The sequence below is a fragment of the Mercurialis annua genome, linkage group LG4, assembly GCF_937616625.2.
Source record: "Mercurialis annua linkage group LG4, ddMerAnnu1.2, whole genome shotgun sequence".
Taxonomy (NCBI): domain Eukaryota; kingdom Viridiplantae; phylum Streptophyta; class Magnoliopsida; order Malpighiales; family Euphorbiaceae; genus Mercurialis; species Mercurialis annua.
In genome coordinates, this window is record NC_065573.1 from 31,136,403 (window position 1) to 31,156,496 (window position 20,094).

The following is a 20,094-nucleotide window of genomic DNA, read 5'->3' on the forward strand; positions in this document are numbered from 1 at the left end:
CAAAAAAGGTGTATGTATAAAAAAAGATGAACTATTCACTCTGTATACCCATTTTAATCCAAAAAAGACCTAATCCTCTTTTTTATATTAACTTAAATAATAATAGAGTAAACTGAAGAACTATAGCTTATGCAAATAGAATTCATTTAATAATGTTGTTTAGGTCATTTTTGACTTCAATTGATGTTTTTTTAGGTTGCATAATTTTCTCAATTTTCCACAAAAATATAGCAGCTTCATTAATCATTAATGCTTCTTGTGGAGTGATTAATGGTGCAGTTATGTTTTCCATATCAGATTTGGCAAAAGAGGTGGATTTTAAGGAGGTAAGAGGCGTGGTAAATGATTTTATATTACACCATCCTGTTTATGTTATGATTGCAAGTAACATCTTTGGTTATATTGTAGTCAATTGTGTAAGATATGCTTATAATATAATAGCTCTTATTTCTATTAATCATGAGTTGATAGCAATGGCGGACCTAGACATATGATGTTGAGGGGGCATTCTCTACACTTCAAACTTATTTTTTCACAACAACAAGTCACCAATCCTAGTGATGGTGATTAAGAATAAGGATTGGTGATATACAAAAATTGCCAAATAGAATATTATGCAATAATAATAAAAACAAAAGGATAATATAACAAATAAAGTGTGTGTATATAAAGAGATAAACTATTCACTCTGTAAAGGGCTAATCCTCTTTTTTATATTAACTTAAATAATAATATAGTAAACTAAAGAGCTATAATTTATGCAAATAGAATCTGTTTAACAATGTTTTTTACGTCATTTTTTACTTTAATTGGGGGGAAGCACATTCTCCTATCCTTCAATCCCTTTAATACACTTATTAGCCCATAACACATTTCTCTTAATAACTCTTTCCAAATCATTTTTTCATAACAATAAGTCACCAATTCTAGTGATGGTGATTAAGAATAAGGATTTGTGATAGACAAAGATTGCAATTCGTACTATGCTATAATAAGAAAAAACAACAAAAAAGTGTGTGTAAAAAATGATAAACTTTTTATATTAACTTAAATAATAATATAATAAATTCAAGAGATATAGCTTATGCAAATAGAATCCGTTTAACAATGTTCTTTGTGGCATTTTTGACTTCAATTGGGGGGCGGGAGGCGGGCCCATTCCCTACTCTTCAACACACTTATAGGCCTATAACACATTTCTCTTAATAAACTCAAGTTAGGCCCTTTAACTTTCTATGTGGGATTTCACTCTTTTAAAATAAATCTTTTAAACTCATTTTTTTACAACAACAAGTCAACAATCCTAATTATGATGATTAAGAATAAAGATTGGTGATAGACAAAAATTGCCAAATAAGATGTACTATGCAATGATAATAAAAACAATAAAAGAAAACAACAATAAAAATGTGTGTATAAAAAGGGATAAACTATTCACTTTATATATCCATTTCAATCCAAAAAATGGCTAATCTTCTTTTTATATTAACTTAAATAATAATTGAGTAAACTCAAGAGCTATAACTTATGCAAATATAATCCGTTTAACAATGTTGTTTGGGTTATTTTTGACTTCAATTGGTGTTTTTTTAGGTTGCATAATTTTATCAATTTTCCACAAAAATATAGCAGCTTCATTAATCATTAATGCTTCTTGTGGAGTGATTAATGGTGCAGTTATGTTTTCCATATCAAATTTGGCAAAAGAGGTGGATTTTAAGGAGGTAAGAGGTGTGGTAAATGATTTCATATTACACCATCCTGTTTATGTTATGATTGCAAGTAACATCTTTGGTTATATTGTAGTCATTTGTGTAGGGTATGCTTATAATATAATAGCTCTTATTTCTATTAATCACGAGTTGATAGCAATGACGGACCTAGACATATGATGTTGAGGGGGCATTCCCTACCCTTCAAAACACTTATACGCTCACAATATATTTCTCTTAATGAACTCAAGTTAAACGCTTTAAATGAGATTTACTCTTTTAAAATAACTCTTTCAAACTTATTTTTTCACAACAAGTCACCAATCCTAGTGATGGTGATTAAGAATAAGGATTGGCGAGAGACAAAAACTGCCAAATAAGATACTGTGCAATAATAATAAAAAAAAAGGAGAATATAATAAATAAAGTGTGTGTAAAAGAGATAAACTATTCACTCTGTAATGGCTAATCCTCTTTTTTATATTAACTTAAATAATAATAAAGTAAACTCAAGAGCTATAACTTATGCAAATAGAATTTGTTTAACAATGTTCTTTGCGTCATTTTTTACTTCAATTGAGGGGAGGGGGGCGCAAACACATTCCCCTACCCTTCAATATACTTATTGTGGCCCATAACACAATTCTCTTAATAAATTCAAGTTAGACCTTATAAATTTTCCATGTGGGATTTTACTCTTTTAAAATAACTATTTCCAACTCATTTTTTCATAACAATAATTTATCAATCCTAATGACGGTGATTAAGAATAAGGATATGTGATAGACAAAGATTGCCAAATAGGATGTACTATGCAATAATAAAAGAAAACAACAAAAAAATGTGTATATAAAAAGGGATAAACTTTTTATATTAACTTAAATAATAATAGAATAAACTCAAGAGATATAGCTTATGTAAATAGAGTCCGTTTAACAATGGTCTTTGTGGCATTTTTGACTTCAATTGGGGGGCGGGAGGCGGGCCTATTCCCTACTCTTTAACACACTTATAGGCCCATAACACATTTTTCTTAATAAACTCAAGTTAGACCCTTTTAACTTTCTATGTGGAATTTTACTCTTTTAAAATAAATCTTTTAAACTCATTTTTTTACAACAAGTCAACAATCCTAATTATGATGATTAAGAATAAGGATTGGTAATAAACAAAGATTACCAAATAAGATGTACCATGCAATTATAATAAAAACAATAAGAGAAAACAACAATAAAAGTGTGTATATAAAAAAGGATAAACTATTCACTCTATATATCTATTTCAATCCAAAAAGGGCTAATCTTCTTTTTTATATAAACTTAAATAATAATTGAGTAAACTCAAGAGCTATAGCTTATGCAAATATAATCCGTTTAACAATGTTGTTTGGGTCATTTTTGACTTCAATTGGTGTTTTTTTAGGTTGCAAAATTTTCTCAATTTTCCACAAAAATATAGCAGCTTCATTAATCGTTAGTGTTTCTTGTGGAGTGATTAATGATACAGTTATGTTTTCATATCAAATTTGGCAAAAGAGGTGGATTTTAGGGAGGTAAGAGGTATGATAAATGATTTCATATTCCACCATTATGTTTATGTTATAATTGCAAGTAACATTTTTGGTTATATTGTAGTCATTTGTGTTAGGTATGCTTATAATATAATAGCTCTTATTTCTATTAATCATGAGTTGATAGCAATGACAGACCTAAACATATGATGTTAAGAGGGTCAATAAAAAATAAAAAATAACATGATATATTTCAAAATTTTCATTTAATTGAGTGTGTTTATACAATTATTATACATAGTTTTTTTATATATTTATTATATTTAGTTTGATTTTAAAATTGAAAATTCCAATTCCAATTTATTAAATTATTTGAATTAAAATATCAATTAAACTCATCGGTTTAGTATGATTAATTTATTTCAGAATTTTAAAAGTTCACTATAAATTAGTCTAGTTTTATTTTGTTATTAAACAAATATTAAAATAGTTAATTAAATTAATTATCAAAAAAATTATTAATTACATTGAATTTGTTTGAATCAAATATACACTTCTAAAAATAAACACAAAATTAACTATATCCGGAAAGGCATTGTTTTAGCTAATGAACAAAGGATCAATTCACCCCCTCAACTTTGCAAAATTATACAAATCGTACTCTCTTTAAGAGAGTATAACACATCTCTGGTTTTGAAAGGAAAATAATTCAAAATAGTACTCAATATTTTTTTCATTTTCTGGTTTAATATTTAATGTAATATTTTTTCATTTTCTGGTTTAATATTTAATGTATTTTAATTTTTAATTTTATCCTTTATATTTTAAAACTTTAAAAATTAATTTAAATTTCGTACAAAGTTGAGGGGGTGAATTTATCCTTTGTTCATCATTGTTCAATTTAAGCCAAATGCATATCCGTATCGATTAGTTAAATAACTAAAAGTGAAATCTATTATTGGTGATCACTTAATAAGATCACTGGTCAATGGTCAGAGTCATGCATTAGATATGTGGTCAAACTAATAAAAATATTGTGTTGCTAAATGTACATCCAAATAAGAATGATCAATGTCAATGAGTTTTAATATATTTGAATCAATTAACACTCAAATCTGCAATTTTAATATATTTCTGCAAAATGGAAGATTATTATTCTAAGCACATTCCCTCTAATGTCTCTTTGCTTTCTGCATACTCTTCTATTTCAACTTCTTGGGTTCTGCTTAAGACTGCCTATTCTCAAATCATACCGAGACGACTCCAAGATTACGTAATTTCCAAATTGAAAAACTATTTTTCTTATAAACCTTCTTATACTCACTTCATCATTTACGAGACATGGGACGGACAGGGCCGTAACGAGCTTTACGACGCTTCGCAAGCTTATGTATCAACAATAATCGGACCGAAAAACCAAAAACTCAAAGTCGGAAAGTTAGAGCAGAAGAACACAAAAACAAACCACTTCCCTCATTAAACCCATCTCTCAAATTGGTGCATCAGCTAATAAAGTCTCAATCTTTACCCAAATCTATGGCTACCCACTTGGTCTTTCTTCTACAAGCAGATTCCATGAACACCCATCTGGGTTTTGCTCAAAGCCCAGATCTTTTCTCACTAAATCAGCAGCAGTTGATTCTGGTTCAACCCCAGAAGAAAAGGGTAGTGATGTTTCAAAGCCTGAGAATAAAACTTCAAAGCTCGCACTTGAGTTTGGTTTATGGTATTTCCAAAACATTGTGTTCGACATTTTTTACAAGAAAGCTTTGAATGTTTTTCCAGATCCATGGTTTCTTGCGTCTTTTCATCTCTTTACTGGGTCTATTTGGATGTTAATGTTATGGGGGTTTTTGATATTTGGGTGCCTCAAAGGCACCCAAATTTCCGGATCAGTGCCTCTTTCGAAAATAATTCCGAAAGAGTGCCTGAACCTACATGTTCCGCATTCTAGAAATGCGGAACACGTGGGGTTCCGCATTCCTAGAATGCGGAACACCACTAATTTTGGTCCAAATCAGTGGTGTTCCGGAACACCACTGTCCCGCATTCCTAGAATGCGGAACATGTGGGTCCAGGCACTTTTTTGGAATTAATTCCAAAAGAGGCACAAAAATGGAAATTTGGGTGCCTATGAGACACCCAAATATCAAAAACCCATGTTATGGAAATTGAAGCTCCAACCATGTCCCAAGATTTCAAAACCATTTATAATTGCTCTTCTTGAACCTGCATTGTTTCACACTATAGGAGAAGCAGACCCATGGGTCTGCTCCGATATAGATGGACGGAATTTTTTTGAGCGGTGGTTGGTCGGACTGCGACGGTTGGGTTTCTCGTAATTTTAACGGGTTAAAGTTATAAATGGTTTTTGTTTTTTTATTTAAAAATTAATATGGTTTTAAACTTTTTAATTATTATATAGATTTGATTTATTTGGATTTGGTTTACTATATGGTTTGAAATATTGCCATGTCAATTAATTTCGCTGAGTTAGAAGTGACATGGATGACACATAGACAATAAATCCGGTTCGATTCGAAAATGACTGAAAAAGAAACACAACATATAAGGTTTGGCTAAATTTGGTGGTTTTTAAAGGTTTGCCTAAATCTGACACAAAACGTATAGGTTTGGCATTTTTTGGTGATTAAGCCTAAATTATACCGTTTATTACAACGAAATGTCACTATGGCGGATCCAGTCAAATTTTATTATAAAAAGATCACTAAACTTATCTGAATTACAAAAAAATTACTGAATTACATTCTTATTTGTAACTACGGCTTGCCATATAAGAAAAGACGGTGCATTTAGTGTCAAAACGGTGTGTTTTATATGAGTGAAATTCCGTTGTAATAAGAGGAATAGTTTAGTGATTTTTTTTTATAACATAATAAAATTTAATACTCTTTCTCTAATAACAAGTAAGTTCAGTGACTTGAGTATTAAATATCCATAAAATGGATCTCTGTATGCGGATAGATGGAACCCGAATTGCTTTTTTCCTAAAAAAAGATATCTATACATTCCAATTCTTGTTGATAGATTCGGAGATCCCATAAAAGCTGTGAATTTAATAACAGAATAATGAGCACTCTTATAATAAGGGTGCACAACATGAAATAAAAATCTGTTTACAAGGTGGTCGGAAAAAAAAATGGAAGCAGCGCCGCTACTGTTAAGCTCCCTTGAAAGGAAAGAAGAAGTAACTGCAGAAGTCAAAAGAATCATTTTGGCCTGGTTTTTGATTACCGGTGATTCCATCTCTCTCCCTTTCATTTGATTTTCTGTCGCTTTGATTTTGTTAACTGACATGGAAATCGATGTGCAGTGACTATGGTGGCAAATTCAATAGCCGATTTTGGATGGTCATCGAATCTGATCGCATTTTTTATAAATGAGCTCAACGCAGGCACCATTTTCGCTACTCAAATCAATTATGTCATTCTTGGTTTAGACAACTTCTTTGTCATTTTGGGATACATCGCCGCTGACTCCTTCCCCAGCCTCGTCTCTGTTGTTACTGTTTCTGCCTTCATTTCTTTTCTGGTAACAACTTCATTACCTTTTCGCTCTATATATATCATAAAATATGACTACGATGACGAATTTAATGGCAACATAATATCCAGGGTACGATCATGTTAACCATAACATCAAGTATTAAATTATCTTCAAACCTTTATTCATGGGGGGCTGTGTTTATTAGCATGACACTAGCTTCATTAGGAGGAGGATGTACGCGCTTTACTATTGAAAGTTTGGGAGTCGGCCAATTTGATAGGGAACATAATCATCTAGCCTCAACAATGATCGTATTGAACCGTTACACATCATTTTTAATCGCTGCTGCCCTAAGCTTTTTGGTAATCGTTTATATCGACGATAATGTTAGTTGGTGTTTAGGATTTGGTATTTGTGCCATCGCTAATGCCATTGCTCTAGTCGTATTCTTATCTGGAAAACGCTTTTATCGCCAAACTAAGCAGGATGGAGGCCCCATTACTAGTATTCCTCGTGTTCTCAGGAGGATATTATTATGGTCTGAACATTTTCTAGAAGAGAATTGCTATCTTGGAGACAATACAACTAAGGTGCAAAAGTTCAGGTATTATAATTCCTATATATCACCTTAGAGATTATGTTTTTTACTCCTAGATTTAATAAAGGCCGGACCCCTTAAAAAATTATGACCTTTTATTTTTTTTAATTCTAAAAACTTGTCAATTGTACTCTATTTTACATTTTTTTTTCGTCTCAATTGTACCCTTGTAAATTAAATTATTTTTTTATTGGACAAAAGTTCAAAAAAATTACTCAAATAAAGTTAATTTAATGCAAAAAGGTTAATTTAATACAAAAAAGGTCACTTTGAAGAATTGTTTGAACGTTTTCTGAATTAAAAAAGGTCAATTTAATGTTTGAGGGTACAATTGAAACAAAAAAATAATGCAAAATAGAGTACAATTGACAAGTTTTTAACGTCAGGATAAAATTGAAAAGGTCGGAATTTTTTAATGAGGTTATACCTAAGAGTGTGCTTTGGTTTTGATGACACTAAATCCGTTTGAACTTTTTAAAAAATATAAAAACAAAACTGAATTAAAATGTTACAATTTGGTTTGCTTTGCTTTTCAGCTAATATTTAAGAATAATTATCCTTTTAAAAAGGGAAAAAGGCAAATATATGTGCACCTAACATTTGGATAAATGAATAAAACATAAATATGATATGCAGATTTATGGTCACAAAATGGAGGCAGCTATTTACAGTAGAGGAAGCAGAAGATCTGAAAACCCTAATTAAAACCATGCCATTGTGGCCAAGTGACATGGTGTTGCTTGCATGTATAAGTATGCTTAAGGGCCTATCAGTCCTCCAAGCTCGTGCTATAGGAAACTGGAATTCTAATTCCAGTGGAAATACTAATCTTACTCTCTCACCCGGGTCTTACGCATATATTAGCCAAGAAGCCATAGTCTGGACATTGATGATTGCAGTCTGGCCGTGCTTGTCATATGCCCCCAAAGCTACGTGGAGGCATCCCCTCCGACTCATAGCCACAAGCCATGTTTGTGTTATCATAGCTATTGTATTCTCTGCGCTAATTGAACCAGGGATACGTGATTTTGTGGGTTCATCAGCCGAAACCGCAAGTGCATGGCTTATAATACAGCTAGCGATATCAGGGTCCGGACTATGTTTCTACATGGTTGGCCAAAGTATTTTGTATACTGTAGAATTCCCATCTTCAGCATTAACTGTCTCTACTTCTATGTATGCGTTGTTCAGCGGATTTGGATATCTTCTAAGCGCAGTAATCACCGGTTTACTGCCTGCATTCACCGGATGGTTACCTGATGATATTAACCATGGCAGACTGGATTATGTGTTTTGGATGTTGGCAGTACTTGCGGTGCTCAACTTTGCATACTTTCAATTTTGTACTGCCAACTATAAACATCCACTAGCTGATCTTGATGAGGAATACCATGATGCTTTTGTTAACAAATTTATTCTTAGCCGAGTTCTATCATGATAATGCTTATTTCATTAGAATGAGGTGTTGGTAAATTTACAATGTCCTACGATGATAGAAGAAAAAAAATTAATTTGCACAATCATTAATAAAGTAGTAGTTTTTTTTAAGTCCTCGTTACTATACATTGAATTGATAATCTAATATCAAACCAATTGCTTCTTGAGAATGAAGAATATTGAAGGTCGATGTCCGCGCCTTTTACGGGTAAAATTAAAGAATTTTTTTTTAAAAAAATTAAAATTTCAACTTCTATAATATATATTTTCTTGAAGTTTTTATTTGACTAGTTTTTAGGAGGTGCATTCGCACGAAATCTAATTAATAATTATATATTTAAAATAAAATAATAGCTAAGATAAAATTATATTTTATAATTTATATGTGAAATAGATTTGTGGAGAGAATTTGCAAAGAGGTTTCTGGAGATTCCTGACTTGCAACCTGCTTTAAGTGCGACAAATAATGCTTACATTACAGAGGATGTTTTTTATAGAGATATTTTTCATTTCTTGTTAGATTATGATAATACTTTAAGTTATCAATTAAAAAAAATTCTAATAGTCATAAACTAGAGAAATTATTAAATAAGTTTAGTCTGTCACATAAGATTATAAACAGCATATGACATAATCACACACCTTGGATGCTATAAAAATTAGTGTATATTTAAAGTATCGACCTAATAAAAAAATATATCCAAATTTTTACGTGTTGTTGTCATTTAATCAAAATTTTAATTTTGTAATAATATCATAATTTTAGCATTTCGTTGGAATTATATTTGTTTAATTTTTTCAATCTTTCACCTCAAAATAATATCTATTAGCTTTATTTGGTTTTTCAGGTAATTTTTAGCTTCCACCACCAAAAAAATTAGAAATTTTAGAATCACAATTTTTTTTTTAAATTAGAAGTTAAATTTTGAAATTCTGAAATCAACTACAGAGTTAATATGTAAATTCTAAACTTAGAAATTAAATTGATTAGACAAAAATTGGTTAGAATTGCAGTCAAATGATGAAATCGAAATATTATTATAAAGGCAAAAATACTTAAAAACCCCCATCTTTGACTTTGTTTTCAATTGCACCACTACTATAAAACAGTCGATTAGCGACGGATTTTAAATCCGTCGCTAAAATCAAATTTAGCGACGGATTTAGCGACGGATTTTGAATCCGTCACTAAATCCTAAAAAAAATTGTTAGCGGCGGAAATTCCGTCGGTAAAAGTGGCGGGATGATTCCCGCCAATATTTCTTCCATTTTAGCGACGGATTCCAAAATCCGTCGCTAAAAGGCTTATTTTTATAAAAAAATTATTAATTAAAAAAATTATTAATTAAAATAATTATCAATTAAAAAAATAAATATTAATTTAAAAAATATTAATTAAAAATAACTTATTACAAAAATAATTATTTATTAAAAAAATAATTATTTATAAAAAAATAATTGTTTATTATTTGTTGTTTTTATTTAAAATAATAATTAAAAAATAATTTATTAACTATTTATTTAAAAATAATTAGTATGAAAAAATAATTACTTTATATTACGGGAGTAAATTGCGGGAGTAACTTTTTGTTACTTTAAGATATATTTAAATATAATATACATAAATATATAACAAGAATATGAGTTGGTTGAGGTGGAGCTTCTCGCGGAGGAACTACAAGATTAAAGAGGATTGAGTGGGAGCAATGTGAAGATTGGGTGACCTACTGGGAAGTTTGTAAATTTGCGATAATTGCGGTGGATGACAGTGTGTAGTGTAGTGTATAGCGGGTAGGTGGGTTACGGAGCGCGATCGATTAAATAATATTCATTTTACGATTTTAATTAATTTTTTTTATTTTCAAAAATTAGCGACGGATTTAAATCCGTCGCTAAATCCGTCGCTAATTTGATAAAATTCCATCGCTAATTTTTTATCCCGTCATTAAAATTTTAGCGACAAAAAAAATAGCGACGAACTGTGTCCGTCGCTAATCCGTCGCTAAAGGTGATTAGCGACGAATTTTTTCCATTTAGCGACGGATAAATGGCTGTTTTTGAGTAGTGCACCGCCACGTAGAAAAATTTTCAATTACACCCTATTTAGGGTTTTCAGTTTTCGTCTGTACCCAAATTGACTAAAATGACCTCTTTTTATTTAGAAAAAAGTTTAAATTAATCCTTCATATACTAATTTATTTGTGTTTTTCAAATAGAAAAAATAACGATATAATCCCTCTATTTAGTTGGTTTTAATAATTTTATCATTAAATTATTTAAATTATTAATTTTTTTTATTTTTGGGTACAGATGAAAACTGAAAACCCTAAATAGAGTGCAATTGGGAATTCTCCTAGATGGTGGTGGAATTGAAAAAAAGTTCAAAGGTGGGGGAGTTTTCAGTATTTTTGCCTATTATAAAAATGAAACGATTTAGTTAAAATTGCAACAACTCTTGCAAAAGTTTGGAGTTATTTTGCAACTACGACTAAAATATATGGATGAATATGTTTATAGTAATAATTTAACTATCGTTGTTCAATTTAAGCCAAATGCATATCCGTATCGATTAGTTAAATAACTAAAAGTGAAATCTATTATTGGTGATCACTTAATAAGATCACTGGTCAATGGTCAGAGTCATGCATTAGATATGTGGTCAAACTAATAAAAATATTGTGTTGCTAAATGTACATCCAAATAAGAATGATCAATGTCAATGAGTTTTAATATATTTGAATCAATTAACACTCAAATCTGCAATTTTAATATATTTCTGCAAAATGGAAGATTATTATTCTAAGCACATTCCCTCTAATGTCTCTTTGCTTTCTGCATACTCTTCTATTTCAACTTCTTGGGTTCTGCTTAAGACTGCCTATTCTCAAATCATACCGAGACGACTCCAAGATTACGTAATTTCCAAATTGAAAAACTATTTTTCTTATAAACCTTCTTATACTCACTTCATCATTTACGAGACATGGGACGGACAGGGCCGTAACGAGCTTTACGACGCCTCGCAAGCTTATGTATCAACAATAATCGGACCGAAAAACCAAAAACTCAAAGTCGGAAAGTTAGAGCAGAAGAAGAACGTGTCGATTGCGATTGCAGGCGGAGGAGAGGTTGAAGATACATTCCGAGGAATACACATTACTTGGTACTGTGTTAAAGAGAAAGACAAAAACAGCAATGGTGATTCTTCGGGTCGGGAGGGTGCTAAGAAGAGTCCGTATTGGATAGTTTTCGACAGCCAGTATATGGAAATAATTAAGAAAGATTATCTGGACCATATCCTGAAGAATTACAACGCGTTGAAGGCGAAGGAAAAAGTTCTGAAGCTTTACACTCGGTTTTCTAATTATCAAGGCGGATCGTGGAATGCTGTCGAGTTTCATCATCCGTCTACATTCGATACTCTGGCCATGGACCCTGAGCAGAAGAAACGTATTATTGATGATCTCGACAGGTTCATGGGGAAAAAAGAGTTTTACAAAGGCGTCGGTAAGGCGTGGAAGCGCGGATATTTGCTGTATGGTCCTCCTGGAACAGGGAAATCGAGTTTAATTGCAGCTATGGCTAATTACTTGAATTTTAATGTTTTTGAGCTGGAGCTTAGTAGTGTTTGTTCTGATGTTGAGCTCAGGAAGTTGTTGCTTCATACGACGAATCGGTCTATACTCATAATTGAAGATATAGACTGTAACTCCGAAGTTCATGATCGATCCAATAACGAATCTGAGAATAAGTTCACCAGGGTTAGTAGCCTCACCAATCTACAATTTTTAATATATTCTATGTTTTTCCTTTGCCTGAATGCTGATTTTCTGTTCCGTTTTTAATCAATCTGTCGAGCGAAATCTGGTAAAAAACGACCAAATTAAAAGGAATAGATTAGAATTAGTAGAAGTCTAAAAAGTTTGAGTTTCTTTGAATAATCAGGCCTATAAGTAGTACTAAATAAATGGTTTTTTACTCACTTTTTCTTTTTGCTGTCTTATACTATATTAAAGACATTCACTCTATCAACTCTGCTAAACTGTGTGGATGGGTTATGGTCGAGCTGCGGCGAGGCGCGAATCATTGTGTTTACGACGAACCACAAAGACATAATAGACCCTGCACTTCTTCGTCCCGGACGGATGGATATGCACATCAACATGTCTTATTGCACAACTAAAGCATTCAGAGTGTTGGCCTACAACTATCTCGGCGTTCATCATCACAAACTATTCGACGAAATTGACGCATTGATCGAGAGTGTAAATGTGACCCCTGCTTGTTTAGCTGAGGAGCTAATGAAGAGTGACGATGCTGATGCTGCTCTTGGAGAAGTGCTCACTTTCCTTAAGAGTGCGAAATCGGAAGAAAATGAAAATCAGAAAACAATCTGATATAGTTTTAATTACTAACTAGTCTGTTTATGTTTCAAACTTGTATTTCAGTGCATTGCTGCTTTAGGATTGACAATGTATTGTTATAATTTTAGTTTTATTAAGAATTTTTAGATTGTTCAATGGCTTTTTTCGCACCTTTAATTCCATTACATAAAGTTCCTCATATGAGAGAATATATCAAAGAAAAAGTACAATTCAATCCCTTTATTCTATCTTTTAGGTACTTGTTGGTACATACTAAGATTGTTCTGAATTATGAAATACTTTTTTAATACAGCTAGTAGATTTATTCCTCTTTTCACCCGAGAATATATGTATATATCCAACTATAAAAAGAAAATGTATCATTATTGTTTTATTTGTTTTTTTATTTATCATTTCACTATTTTTTTTATTTCTAATTAATATCTTTAAAATATATGCAAACTAATTTCCGTGAATAATCAAGAATCTATTAGGCCAGTTACGTATTATTCGGGTATGTAAATGATCATTTAGTGTGAGCTGAAGTGTGTAAATGATCCAAATACTAAAATTAAGGGACCTAAATTAACATTTAGCCAATCTTTTATTAAGGTTCCAAAGTTATTTTCTGGTTGGATAAGGACTAAAATGTTAATAAACCTTTTTTTCAGTTTGGAAATCGATTTAATACTCTGGCGGGAAGAAACGGGAAAATAAAAGGCCGTTATAGAAATAGAAAATGCGCGTAGAAACGGTTAAGATTTTTCATGGACGGAGTCACTTCGTCTTCTCTCTCAATCACACCTAAAAACAGCAGAGAATTTAGAGAACAGAATTTACATATGAGAGACCAGGTCAAGCAGACAAACAAAACTTTATAAACTTTGCCTAAAAATAATTTATTCTCATTGTCAGCCTCTCTTTTTCGCCGCAAAATTCTCAATTTTTTTTAAGAAATCTCTATCTTTTATTATATGTATCATCTTATCTATCTTTCAATTTCCCTGTTTTCCCCTGTGGAGGTAGGTACTGCTCTAATTTAATTCCCAATTTTGGATAATTGAATATTCGAGTTTTTGATAAAATGTTGAATGTGCAGGCATTGGGCTAAGAATTAGGGTTTCTAGCTGTGGCATCCTGATATGAGTGCTTGATTTTGTATATTGTGCGCTTTTGTTTTGTGTGTCACACATCTTCCCCACAAGCCGGTTCTTAACTTTTCCCATCTTTATGGCTGCTGTCTCTGGACCACTGTCTCCCCATCCAGGTTTTCTTCTTTTCTATGTCTTTTTCTTCATTTAAAAGTTCTAAATATTAGGGTTGTTAGCAAAACATGGGACTCTTTTTAGATAGAGGATGATAATGTATGACATTTTTGTATATTTTGAGAGGTTTTGAGTAATGGGTACTTTTTATGTGTTTGTGATATTTCGTTGTTTTATTTGGATTAGCAGGAACTGAGATGGACTATCTCGGGGATGAAAAGAAAACAAGGATTGAATCTTTGAAAAAGAAAGCTATCAATGCCTCCAATATATTTAGAAACTCTTTGACAAGAAAGGGTAGGAGAAGTAGTAAAGTAATGTCTATTGAAATTGAGGATATCCATGATGCTGAGGAATTAAAGGCCGTTGATGCTTTTCGCCAAGTACTTATTTTGGAGGAACTCCTACCCGCACAACACGATGATTATCATTTGATGCTCAGGTGTTTCTTTGTTTCCACTTTGCTGAGCGTTTTTGCTTCAAATTCTGTGATGCATATGAGATTTGTTAATGCATCTACTTGTTTTACTCTCATATTATAGATTCTTGAAGGCCAGGAAGTTTGATCTTGAAAAAACAAAGCAAATGTGGTCCGATATGGTTCATTGGAGGAAAGAATTTGGTGCCGACACAATCATGGAGGTAATCATAGAGCTTGGAATTCTTGTTCCAGACATTTGATTGTTTTTACCATGTAGATTTAGTTATGTGAGGATTCTTTAATTATGCTACGTTTTCTTGAAGGATTTTGAATTCACGGAAATTGATGAAGTCCTGAAATACTACCCTCAAGGGCATCATGGTGTGGATAAGGAAGGAAGACCTATTTATATCGAGAGACTAGGCCAAGTTGATGCTAACAAGCTAATGCAAGTCACGGACCTCGACAGATATGTCAAATACCATGTGCAGGAGTTTGAGAGAACTTTTGCTGTTAAGTTTCCGGCTTGTTCAATTGCAGCAAAAAAGCACATTGATCAAAGTACAACCATCCTGGATGTGCAAGGAGTGGTATGTCAGAACTGCATAATAACTCATGTTTCTGTTAATATTATTGTCATTTTATTGCCATGGCATAAGTGTTCCATTCCTTTTCTGTTTTTAATCTTATCTAAATAATATTAGGGCCTCAAAAACTTCAATAAAGCTGCAAGGGATCTTATCACTCGCCTTCAAAAGATTGATGGTGACAATTACCCTGAGGTACTAACTTTTCTTCATTGTCCTAATTTGTTGTTTTTACAAAATTAAGATAATTGTGATGTCATGCCAATTGCTTACTTCTTTCGCAGACCCTGAACCGCATGTTCATCATCAATGCTGGTTCTGGATTTAGAATGCTGTGGAACACTATTAAGTCTTTCCTTGATCCTAAGACCACAGCAAAGATCCATGTAAGTCCATCAATCGTTTACTGTATCACCAGGGGCGGAACCAGCCTTATGGCTGAGGTAGCGACCGCCCCTGCAAATTTTTTTTTTTAACAAAAACACCCTTGAACTTTTTTTTTTTGAAAAAATATAGTAATTTTTATGTATCCCGCCCCCTCAAAATAAAATTTGTATGATTTCGTCCCCCCATTTCACAAAAGCTAGCTCCGCCCCTGTGTATCACTAGAATATAGCCAGGCCTTGTAACTAACTAAAGGACATTATTTATCAGGTTCTTGGCAACAAATATCAGAGCAAATTACTTGAGATAATTGATGCCAGGTAAATTGAAATGGATCACTTATGCAAATTTATATGTGTATATTTTTTCTATTTTTGTCTCTTATCTTACGACAAATATTGTGTTTACTCTTGGGTCACAATCCACGTCGACTCTAATAATGTTCTTTTTTACTGCTGGATTTCATTGGCACCAGTGAGTTGCCTGACTTCTTGGGAGGTTCCTGCACTTGTGCTGATCAACGTGGCTGCATGCGCTCTGATAAGGGCCCATGGAAAGACCAAGAGATATTGAAGGTGATAAGCAACTACTTTGATTCTTTTATCTTTTCACTACATTTGATTAACAGTCTCTTTACTGTTTGTTCTTGAATACCTTATATTATTTCTTTGTCAAATTACCTGGTAGATGGTTCAAAATGGTGATCATAAATGCTCCAAGAAACGTGAGAGTCAGAATCCTGATGATAGGACAGTTGAGGATGAGACACTGTTCTTAAAGGTCTTGCTTTGATGCTCATTAAATCCTTGTAGATATCATTTTGGCTGCAGTTCTATGAATTTGTCGTTATCGATAAAAAAATTCAGTCTGTCTTAACCATTTTGTACTTGTACTTAATAATTGCCAGGGGGACCAGTTAGATTACTCTCAAGTTGCTCCTCTTCTTGCACAAGTAAGTTGAGCTTTATTCATGCAAATTTTGTCAACTATTGAACTCAGATGTATTACCTTAAGAAATTTCTTGTCTTAGATATTAATCTTTTATCACTTTGGTGAACATTGCTGTCAATCTTGACTCTTACTGCTGTCAAAAAAAGAAAACAAAGTCAGAATCATAATATTTATATTTAAGTTGTGTAGAAATTTTTGGGGCACTTCACTGCAGGAAAGAAGTTTAATATTTTAATTTTTTTGAGATGACTATTCTTGTTCTTTCAAAAACTAATGTTCCTAACTATCAGCAAAGAGGAGAAGTAATTCTAATGGCTTTTCTTTTTTCTTTAATGCGGAAATTATAATATATAGGTTTCCAAGAAGTTTCAGGACTATGGCCCTATAATTGAGAAGACGGTTGATATGACTTGGAAAAAATTGGTAGAGGACGATAAATTATCCGGTCGTAAAGGTATGATGTTCCCCAATCCTATTGCATCTTCAGTTCATTCATTTTCATCAATTTAATTTTGGTGATATAGACTGTCCGTAATCTGCCTACATATTCACAGAGATCATCATTTTCTATCATAATAAAGGAAGCTTAATGCTTGGATACCAACACTAAAAATACAGATTACCAACTCTTTCTGGAAACTGCTGTTTTTCTTATTAAGAAATTGTGATGCATGTTGCACGGAAACTGGTCGAGTCATACTTTCGACGTTTCACTTCCTTTTTTTAGAAACACTTCTGAAACTTCAAAACTCTGAATTTTATAATCTATACTTATAGAAAATGTTATTTTGCTGTTTCTCTTTTCGGGGTTTCGAATCATGAAATTTCTGTTTCCGAGCTATATAGTACATAGGTTTTCCTAAGTTTCAAATCAACGTAATCATGCTTTAAGATAGCCTTTTGGTGAATTGTCTTATGCAAAATGACGTTTTAACAACTTGCAAGCAGCAGACTGTTACAATAATTATGAAGGATGCAAGCTTTTCGAAGCAAATGGCTCCCCGATTCTGACTGGTGTGATGGCTTTTGTTATGGGTATTGTCACAATGATTAAAGTGACGCGCAACATGCCCAAGAAGCTTACAAATGCTACCATCTACTCCAGTTCTGGCTATTGTGATGAAACCGATGTCAAAGGCCGGGGACTTGAATGTGGTGTATCTACTGCAGATTATATGAATGTCATCAAACGCATGGCTGAATTGGAAGACAAAGTGAGTGTTCTTAGCATGAAACCTGCTGTGACACCAGTGAAAGAGGAAACAATGAATGCTGCTTTAAGCAGGGTTGATGTCTTGGAGCAAGAGCTTGCAGAAACCAGAAAGGTACTTGTTTCCTTGTTTCTTACGTTTTAGCTGAAAGCTAAAGTGGTCAAATGTCTGTGTATCATATTATAGTAGTTGGCCAGCTATGTTGCACGGAAATGGAAATGCTAGAACAGAAAATGCTGAAAAAGAAATGACGAAACAATATTTCTTACAAGAATAGGTTATAAAATTTGGAATTTTAGATGTGTTTCCAAAAGCTGAAACAAAACATCAAACCTTAAGAATCGATAAGTTTCTATGCAATATAGTTGACAAATTAAAGATGGGTCACATCTTTGGTACATGTACGTGTACGGATTCCGAGATCTTGTCGAGGCAATCTTGTGCTGCTTCTCTCTATGGTTCAAGGAATATTTGATATACTTCCTGAAAAGGGTTCTGATATTTCATCAACTTCTTTTGTTTTCAGGCTCTGGAGGATTCACTTGCTCGACAGGAGGAGCTTGTTGCTTATCTTGAGAAAAAGAAGAAGAAGAAGAAGCTGGTACACTACAGATTTCATAACAATGTCAGTAACCTTTGTCGATTTTTGCCAGATTTTAACGTTTTATCTCATTTGCAATATGATTCGATTTGTGGTGCAGTTCACTTGGTGAATGAAGAAATGCTGGATGCCTAAGAGGATCTGCTGGTGAGCTATTTTCTGTATTCCAAGGTCACCGCCTATATGCACTGTGGATTAAAGTTTCGTATAGAGAATAGAAATCGGAGGTTTTTGTCCTGATATACAATTTTTCTCTTTCCATACAAATATATCAACAATAAAAACTGGCATCTTACAGATTTATTAAGAATTTGTCGAGATAAATGCCCGAATATGTGTGCGTCTATGTTTATATGTATATAATGAGTGGTATGTATGACGTAAAAGTTTAGCAAGCATGAATTCTGAGTTGGAGTAATATTCTTGAAGAATAGCAACCAGAAAATTGCAATTATGTTTTATCAATTTTTTATTCATTCTATCATGAAATGCATACAAGTTTTTGGTCGACATTTATCACCTCTGTTGCACAGAAATTTGTATGATCAGAATTCTTTTATGATTTATAACAAAATAATATTATAACGTCTACTATTACTTTTATGCTCGCACCACATATACTGCAATCAAACGACGCTAGTGTATTGACATTTTTGCTCTATCAGTGAGCCTATCCTTCCATGAAACCTTTCCTATAGCCACACCATGCCACTATTTTTACATGTAAAGGCAGTGACGGAACCAGAAAATGAAGGAGAACGAGAAAGGAGAAAAAATAGTCGAGAACCTGCCATCATTTGCAGATATCTGACCAATTGAATAATTATAAAGAACAATAACAGAATAAGAATCAAGAGTTTATACTAAATTGTCTCTCTATAAATACAACCAATGTTAACAATTTCTTCTTAAATTAAAAAAAAATCAAACTAATTATGCACTTTAAGGAACTAGAGTAAGTGTAACTTGATCTTTATAATTATTATAGAATGAGAAACAATTTTTTGTTCACATTTCATTTATCTTTTAAGTTTTAAATGATCTATATATGTATAGAAATGTTTTGCAATGTTCGAACACCGAAGAGACATGAACAGAGAGTTACTTTTCTTCCATAAAACGTCAAGAAAACTTGAAATCAACCTTAGTATCCGAGAGCACCACAACCTGCACTATAGTCATGGTGCAAACAGTGGTGCTTTGTATGTCGCGACTGTTTTCAGTCGCGATAACAGTCGCCATTGTGACTTGCACTACGACCTGTACCATGACCATAGTGCAAGTTGTGGTGTACTCAAACCAACATTTATAACTCTCAGATCAGATTCATAGCCTTAAATACATGGATTTCAATCTAAGAAAGCCTAATACTGTTTTATATAATAAATGACTTTATTTAGAATTATTATTATGATCATTATTTCTTTTCACTAAATTATACTAGTACAGAACAAATTGTTTTTTGGACTGCCAAGCTTAATTGTTCCTTGAAAAGAATGATTCAGATGTTTGAAATTGAATAGACTTGATCCTAAGACCTAAAATA

General features: G+C 32.5%; 3 protein-coding genes across 10 annotated transcripts; all 3 read left to right on the forward strand.

Annotated features, from left to right (window-relative positions):
• Positions 1 to 5,718: 5,718 nt before the first annotated feature.
• Positions 5,719 to 8,875, forward strand: LOC126676833 (protein NRT1/ PTR FAMILY 2.4-like). Of its 3 annotated transcripts, XM_050371128.2 has the most exons (5): positions 5,719 to 6,479; positions 6,557 to 6,774; positions 6,858 to 7,091; positions 7,215 to 7,333; positions 7,964 to 8,875. In XM_050371128.2, the coding sequence occupies exons 1-5, from the start codon at positions 6,383 to 6,385 to the stop codon at positions 8,763 to 8,765; spliced, it is 1,470 nt and encodes a 489-aa protein (XP_050227085.1). In that variant the 5' UTR covers positions 5,719 to 6,382; the 3' UTR covers positions 8,766 to 8,875. The 3 variants fall into 3 exon arrangements, with proteins under 3 accessions (XP_050227085.1, XP_050227086.1, XP_050227084.1); XM_050371129.2 differs by lacking the exon at positions 6,858 to 7,091; XM_050371127.2 differs by having other exon boundaries at positions 5,720 to 6,479; positions 6,858 to 7,333.
• Positions 8,876 to 11,489: 2,614 nt separating this feature from the next.
• On the forward strand, positions 11,490 to 13,161 carry LOC126678570 (AAA-ATPase At2g18193-like). The gene is made up of 2 exons (XM_050373464.2): positions 11,490 to 12,525; positions 12,781 to 13,161. The coding sequence occupies exons 1-2, from the start codon at positions 11,548 to 11,550 to the stop codon at positions 13,159 to 13,161; spliced, it is 1,359 nt and encodes a 452-aa protein (XP_050229421.1). The 5' UTR covers positions 11,490 to 11,547.
• An 849-nt stretch (positions 13,162 to 14,010) lies between these two features.
• On the forward strand, positions 14,011 to 19,060 carry LOC126678795 (phosphatidylinositol/phosphatidylcholine transfer protein SFH12-like). 6 transcript variants are annotated; one of them, XM_050373703.2, is made up of 15 exons: positions 14,011 to 14,150; positions 14,228 to 14,395; positions 14,580 to 14,835; positions 14,936 to 15,035; positions 15,138 to 15,404; positions 15,519 to 15,596; positions 15,686 to 15,787; positions 16,056 to 16,105; positions 16,261 to 16,360; positions 16,473 to 16,565; positions 16,693 to 16,737; positions 17,091 to 17,190; positions 17,793 to 18,061; positions 18,474 to 18,572; positions 18,649 to 19,060. In XM_050373703.2, exons 2-15 carry the CDS (start codon positions 14,359 to 14,361, stop codon positions 18,658 to 18,660), a joined length of 1,608 nt encoding a protein of 535 aa, XP_050229660.1. In that variant the 5' UTR covers positions 14,011 to 14,150; positions 14,228 to 14,358; the 3' UTR covers positions 18,661 to 19,060. The 6 variants fall into 6 exon arrangements, with proteins under 6 accessions (XP_050229660.1, XP_055961452.1, XP_050229656.1 ...); XM_056105477.1 differs by having other exon boundaries at positions 14,012 to 14,154; positions 17,685 to 18,061; XM_050373699.2 differs by having other exon boundaries at positions 14,012 to 14,150; positions 17,685 to 18,061.
• The last annotated feature ends 1,034 nt before the right edge of the window (positions 19,061 to 20,094 follow it).